General features: G+C 36.1%; 1 protein-coding gene across 9 annotated transcripts in view; it reads left to right on the forward strand.

Annotated features, from left to right (window-relative positions):
- The window catches only part of LOC124428477 (protein abrupt), a 73,485-nt gene that overhangs the window by 47,605 nt on the left and 18,380 nt on the right, over positions 1–7,500 (forward strand). For 8 of the 9 annotated variants that reach the window (XR_006943187.1, XM_046972540.1, XM_046972541.1 and 5 more), the window contains 4 exons: positions 1,920–2,156; positions 2,533–2,739; positions 3,054–3,219; positions 3,394–3,447. Coding sequence is in view for 8 of the 9 variants with exons in the window: in XM_046972540.1 (XP_046828496.1) it covers positions 1,920–2,156; positions 2,533–2,739; positions 3,054–3,219; positions 3,394–3,447 (664 nt within the window). In the remaining variant the exon portion in view is untranslated. Of the gene's footprint in view, positions 1–1,919; positions 2,157–2,532; positions 2,740–3,053; positions 3,220–3,393; positions 3,448–4,346; positions 5,351–7,500 lie in introns of those variants that run through there. The other variant, XM_046972544.1, reaches the window with a different exon arrangement.

The following is a 7,500-nucleotide window of genomic DNA, read 5'->3' on the forward strand; positions in this document are numbered from 1 at the left end:
TTAGAAAATAAAAAAACAAAAAAAACAAAAAAAAAAGGAAATAGATAAATAAAAAGACAAATAGAAAGGTTAAAAAAGTTAAATAAAGTGTGTTTAATCAATTAAATATAATTAATTGGCTTAAAAGTTTGCCATATTATATTTACGACGGATGTTACTTGTATACACATTATACGTTTACACTCGAGTGATTGCGTTATCGATATATAAAAAGAGACAAAGAAAGAAAAAAAAAAAAGAAAAAAAATAAAGTTGTTTCGTAAATACTTTATTATATTATTACGTGTACATATATATGTCTCTCTGTGTACGCATACACGTACATAGGTTGTACCTATACAAGTAAATTAAATATGAGGAGGGATGGGGTAAAAGAGCGTCTAGAAAGTTTTCACTTCAATTCCGTATAATTGTAACGTCATTGTGTGCAGGTATGTATGCGTGTGTATATATATATATATATATATATATATATATATACATATAGGTATAATAGATTGTATAGGAACAATTTGAAAAGTCAATTTGAAAATCAATTTTCGCGTCAAGTCATAATGATAAAAGTGAAAAATTCGTGCGGTTATCGTAAATCGAAATTCAGTGACATAAACCAGCTTCGTTACTCTTTATAGTAACGTAAAGTAATGCAACGTAATGCAACTTAACGCAACTGAACTCAATATAACGTTATGCTCGTTAGTTTGTTATCGTTGGCTATAGTAGTTCGAACGAATCTATAATAAATATTTCTATGCACGATATAGAACACCTCATCATCGATAATATAACGGCTAGGTTGATCATAATCTAACGCGTTCAATTGAGTTTTATTAATGTCGAGATCGTGCTTCAACTTCCATGAATTTGAATGCGATGGTAAATGTGTCTATTGTATAGTGTCGATGCATCCATCTATCTATGTATCTATGCACGTACGTATATATATATATATATATATGCATTTCGTGTATATATATATTTATATATATATATATATATGCATGTTATGCACCTTTACTCGATTGATATTAATAAGCGACTACGTGATTGCATATGAAAATCTTTCACACGTTTGGATTACTCATTAATTCTAATTGATATCAAACGGTCGCATCGACGAAAACTATTCTACGAATATGCATTTGAAATATTTCATTCTCGTCGGAATAGAGTAAAAACGATGTGTTTGTATATGGGTTGGGTCGAAGCGAGGAGAAGGAGGAGGATAAATGGAAATGATCTTTATGAGAAAATGTAAAATCAGAAAGAGGGTTATTTTCTATTCTAATCAGTTTTACGTCTTGAATTTCTATTGATCTGTGATCGATGGATGGAATCACGTAAGTGGAGAAAAGAAATAACGATTGGAGGAATATCAATCGTCGAAATATACAGCGAGCTTACAGAACGATTTGACTGCTGTTAAGTTGTAAAAATAAAAATTGCAAAAAAAGAAACAAAACAAAAAGGATAAAAAAGAGAGAAAATTTTTCAGTGAAACGTACTCCATTACAAACATCTGGACTTAACGTGTCCATGTCCATGTCCTTTCCGCGTCGTTTCCGCGAATGTTTCCGCGTCGTGTCATTTAACTAGCTAACACAATTATTAACCGTACGAAATGACTTCATATTCCGAGCAAAAAAAAAAAAAAAAGGAAAGAAATGGAATTAATAGTGATCTGAAGTTGTCGTAAAAAAATTTTCTATGACAACGGTTAATGTCTAAACAATGACTAACGTCCAGTATATATATATACTTTTTTTTTATTTCTCTCTGTCTCTCTCTCTCTCTCTCTCTCTCTCTCTCTCTCTCTCTCTCTCTCTCTGACGAGTACACTGTATAATACGTTCAAAATGGTTAACAGGTGAAAAAATATAATATATTCTTTTTTTATTTTTCTTTCTGATGATTTACAGGCAAACCCATGCCAGCATCCAATTGTGATATTAAGGGACGTTGCATCTTCGGATATGGAGTCCCTATTACGGTTTATGTATCATGGAGAAGTACACGTTGGACAAGAACAATTAGCTGCATTTCTGAAGACCGCGCAAATGCTTCAGGTTCGAGGATTGGCGGATGTTAACAGTGGTGCTGCTACAGCTAAAATTCCACCCCCACCTTCGTCAAGTGGCAACAATGGTAGTGCACCCGTAAGTATTCTCTTTTGTTTTTCTTTTTTTTTTTTTTCTTTCTTTTCTTATTGATTGATTGATTGATTGATTAATTTATTTATTCTTTTCTTTTTTTTTTTTCTTTACAATAATATTTATTCGAATATATTAAACGAAGATATTATTGTTCATTTTATATTATTTCAAAAGCTTACATACGAATCAAATAAAAATTAAATATTACTAAATTGATTCTTGTCGTTTAAAAGAAAAAAAAAAAAAAAAGAGAGAGAAAAGAAAGGAAAAAAAAATGAAGAAAAAAAAGAAAAGTAAAACTACGAATACATAAATACCTAGTGTACCTAAAGAAACTCAATCGTTAAATCTGATCGTTTGATCCTTACTCCGATCACAGACGACGCCACGTAATCCATGGCAAGATAACGGCAGGGGAGATCTTAATGAGAGTGGCTTGAGTCCTCCACCGGATAAGAGACCTAGAAGTTATAGTCCCCCACTGGGTAATCATATCGAGCCAAAAACAGACCTACAAGAGTCTCTCTTGGGACAGGCCCTTGAAGGTGGACCCACGATACATACGACACCTACGAACAATGTTCAGGTAACTATATATATATATATATATATATATATATATATATATATATATATATATATATATATATACTATTTCAATATATACATATAATTATACTATTTCATTATACATATCCATGTTTAACCCGCATTGATTTCCGTCCGTCTAACAAAGATACGAATAAAATGTCACAATTCATAAGCGTGCGCGCGCGTTTGTGAATATATATATATATATGTATATAAAAATATATTTTTTTTCTTCCTTTTCTTTCTTTTTTTTATTATTTTTTTGTTTTGTTTTTTTGTTTTCTTTTTTTTTTTATTTTCATTTTCTAGGCCCAATCGACTGGCGAAGATTCGAATTCTATATCGGACAACGAGGAAGATATGTCGAACAACGATAGTATCTTAAACTCAGTGAAAACAGAACCTAGCGATATTTTGAATGATTCGATGGAGCATCATCGTAGTACCTTCCCAGCTGCGCTTTTGGGTCTACAAGGTAAATATATACATATATTAATATATATATATATATGTGTGTGTGTATACATGAGCAATAGAAACTATAGTAATAAATAAAATCTTGTATGAATTAAATTAATACTAAACAATTTAAAACTATTCGAGAAAGTAAACGGTATTTGATTGATCTTTGACGTTTGACAAATTTCAGGACTTATGCCAGGACCATCGGGGATTCATGCGGCAAATCAGGATCCAAATTACGGTAAGTCATTATAATAATGCACGATCATTGAATTTCACCATCGAAACGATCTCGTAGATCCTAAATCTAGTTACCCTCCCGTCGTTTCTCCTCAAAGACTCTGGTCTCTCGTTGTTACGTTGAATGCATGGAACTCTCGTACCTCTCACAACCCTCGCCCACGCCAACCCAACCCCACCCACACCCCCAACCCCACCCACATCGCATTCTCCTATAACTCCAATTTCAAAACTCCGCTTATGAGAAACACGGTCAGAGCAGCGTATCGCGATTCGATTCGTTTTTTAATTATTCCCGTGTCTCTATGTTTTTGGACAATCTGCTCGAGAAATCTCGTTAATATCGAATACGATCGAACTCTCGAGAAACGATACGATTCATCGTCGGAATGAAATATCGATCTTATCGATCATTAATTAATTCGTTTCGTATATACGTTCTTCCTTCTTTAAGAGAATAAATAAAATAGAGAGAGAGAGAGAGAGAGAGAGAGAGAGAGAGAGAGAGAGAGAGAGAGAGAGAGAGAGAGAGAGAGAGAGAGAGAGAGAGAGAGAGAGTGCGTGTGCGTATGTGTGTGTGAGAGAAAGAAAGAGAGAGAGAGAGAGAGATTGAAAATTCAAGCTGATAACAGTTAGCTCATAAATCTATTGATCTTAGTTTGAGGGAAAAATAGGGTGGGAAAACGGATGAGATTTTAACGAGCACAAAAAGGGAATACTATAGAAAAGACAATAATTAGAGTGATATGTGATAAAAAAAAAAAAAAAAAAAAAAAAAAAAATAAATAAAAGAAGTAAAAAAAACTCAAAAAAGGGCCGTTGTGGGAGGAAAAAGATCTGACTAGTGTTTAAGGGATCGTACGAGATTGGACGAGGACTGACATTGGCTGGTGGTTCCAGGGCGGTGGCAGCCCTCTGGAGGAGACGGTTCAAGCTCGAGTTCCGGTTGGCTGCCGGGTACGTCCTCGACGAAAAACGAGCATGCCGGGCCTGGAACCTACCAGAGCGGATCTCACAACTCTAAAGGGCAGGACCTTGCCTCTCTCCTACATCATCATCATCATCATCATCATCATCACCACCATGCCACCAGCCAACAGTCGCAGCAACACAACTTGAATGCACTCAACTCTTTGAACAGTTTGAATAGCGAGCAACTTACGATGATGCATCAGAAACTACAAAATAATCTTCAGACTTTGCAGCAGCAGCAGCAACAACAACAACAACAACAGCAACAACAACAACAACATCAGCAGCAGCAGCAGCAACAGCAACAACAGCAACAACAAGTGTCCTCAAAGAGTGAACAGCTAAACCTGATGTTTCAATCCTGTGCTAAGGATAAAATCGAGAGTATGGCGATATTACATCAACAAGCCCATCGTCGTTATTCACATCAACTGGAAGGTGGTAATCATTCTGGCAAACCAAAGTGTCCAGAATGCGGTAAAATTTATTCGAATAATTCTAACTTGAAGCAGCACATCGTAAACGTACATACCGTGCAAACCGAATACATCTCTTGTCATGTCTGCAACAAGCAATTTAAAACGAAGCAATATCTGCAAATACATTTGTTATCGATGCACGGCATCAGGAAAAGGAAGAGTTATCCTCTATATCAGATGCAGACACACGCTCAAGCTCAACAACAACAGCAACAATCAGCTGCATCTGGCAACAATCAGCAATCATCGTTACAACAACAATATCCACAGGCTGAAAGGTGGTCAGAAGAGAAACAGTGATGAACGACTGCGTCGCGCGATAAAATCATCGATTACGTTTAAGAGGAATATTTAAAAATAGAAAAAAAACAAAACGTCTTTCCTTTTCTCTTTTCTTTCCTATTCGTTCTATTCTTTTTTCTTTCATTCTTTCTTTCTTCCTACACTTTTTCGTTTTAATCCTTTACGCCCTTTTTTTTTTCCTTTTTCTGCCTTTCCGTCACTCTTTCTTTCCATCTTTTCTCGCTTCTAGAGACTTTCGTGTACATACACTATTTACTCTTCGATGTATATAATTGAACGAAAAAGAGTAAAACAAAAACAAAAAAAAAGGGAAGAAACGAACAAAAAAGAAAGAGAAGAGAGGAGAGAGAGAGAGAGAGAGAGAACATTCTATCGCGCAAATCGTGTACATAACGTCGAAGCGAGTCTCTTCGATATTCTTCCCTTTATTAAGGGTGAAAAGACGTGGGTGCGGAGGTGTCGATAGGTAAGAGAGAAAGAGAAAGAGGAAAAGGTGGGGAGGGGCGGTGGAGTGAGAGGGGAAAGGAAGAGAAAGAGGAGAAGGAGGAGGAGGAGGAGGAAGAGGAGAAGGATGAAGGAGGAAGAGGAGAAGAGTGACGAGAGGGTAGGCCGACCTATTTTCGTACTGTGCGCCTACCGCAGTGCGCAGGGTATTCGCCCTTCGACGCTTCGATAAGTAGGCCTCCTCGATTGACCGACGATGAGAAAGAAAGAGACAGAGAGAGAGAGAGAGAGAAAGATGGAGGGTAGAAAAAAAAGAGATGGAGAAAGCCACCCTCCCTTACAAAATTTTCGTGTTGGAAATGGCACGGTATGCAGAAAAGGTATGACTAGCCTCGATTCTTGAAAGAAAAATTTCAGTGGTCCAAGCCCGAGGGTAAATTTCACCCTTCTACAGTAAAGCCTCTACTCTTCTCTATGGGTGAGCCGAGTGAATGAGAGATTAAGAGAGAGAGGGAGAGAGAGAGAGAGAAGATGGGAGACCAATGGTAATCCTACCGTGACGATAGAGAAGGTTTTACCTCGAGCAGCATTCGTCAAATCGCGCACTACCCTTGATTAATTTTTCCCCTGCTCTCCCTTCTTTTCTCGCTCCTCGATCGATAAAAATGTATATAAGAGAATATGATTGTATGTTTTTGTGTATGTATGTATGTGTGTGTGTGTGTGTATGAGACAGAGCGAGGGAGATAAAGAGCGAGAGAGAGAGAGAGAGAGAGAGAGAGAGAGAGAGAGAGAGAGAGAGAGAGAGAGAGAAAGAGAATGGAATTTTAATGATGGCTATTTCAAGTAAATTCTACTTACAACCTTTCTCGCGTATGTATGTGTGTATGTCTGTATGTATGTATACATGTAGCTACGTGCGTGCGTGCGTGCGTGTGTGTATGTCTGTGTGTGTATGTGTGTGTGTTTATGATATTAATATCAGCAAAAGAATTTTGTCAAAAAAAAAAAAAGAAAAAAAAAGAATAAGTATTTCAACCCTCGTTCGAAAATATTTAAACATATAAGAGGAATATTCATCCTGATGAACGATCACCGCCATCTTGTTTTTTTCTCTTTCTTTATTTTTTTTTTTTTTAATTTTGGTTGTTATCGTTGTCGTTGTCGTTGTTATTGTTGTTGTTGTTGTTGTTGTTGTTGTTGTTGTTGTTGGTGTTGCTGTCGCCGTCGTTTTTTTTTCCTGTTTTCGTTCTTTTCTCCTTTCTTTTTTCTTGTTCTTTTTTTTTTTTTTTTTTTTCTTAATATCAGTGGCGAAGTTAGAAAAGAGTGAAGTTTTTTTGGGGGGAATTTGATACATACGTGTATATATATATATGTATATATATATATATATATATATGTAGGAGCTTACGTGCTTCGCATGCATCGACAGACACACTCTCACATGCTGACGGAATCGCGAGGGAGAAACGGAGTGCGTCGTATTGATCTTCACAATTCAACAAACAGCACGTAGTCCTCCTTTCCTCTCTCTCTCTGTCTCTCTCCTACTCTTCTACCCTTTTGCTCTTTCTTTCTCTCGTTCTCTCTCGTCATACCTCTCCTTTTGCTTCTCCTCTTCCCTCTTTCTTCTTCTCTCTCTCTCTCTACACATAACATACATATATATATATATATATATATATATATATATATATATTAAGTTTCTAAATGTGTTAGTTCTCACCTGCTATTTCAACAAATCGATTTTGTTGGTTTCTCCTAATTCTTATCTTTCTTTTCTTTCCTTTCTTTCCTTTCTTTCCTTATTTCTCTCCTTCAATTTTATCCAATCACGAAATCATTTCGTATTTATC

This window comes from Vespa crabro, chromosome 12, assembly GCF_910589235.1.
Source record: "Vespa crabro chromosome 12, iyVesCrab1.2, whole genome shotgun sequence".
Taxonomy (NCBI): domain Eukaryota; kingdom Metazoa; phylum Arthropoda; class Insecta; order Hymenoptera; family Vespidae; genus Vespa; species Vespa crabro.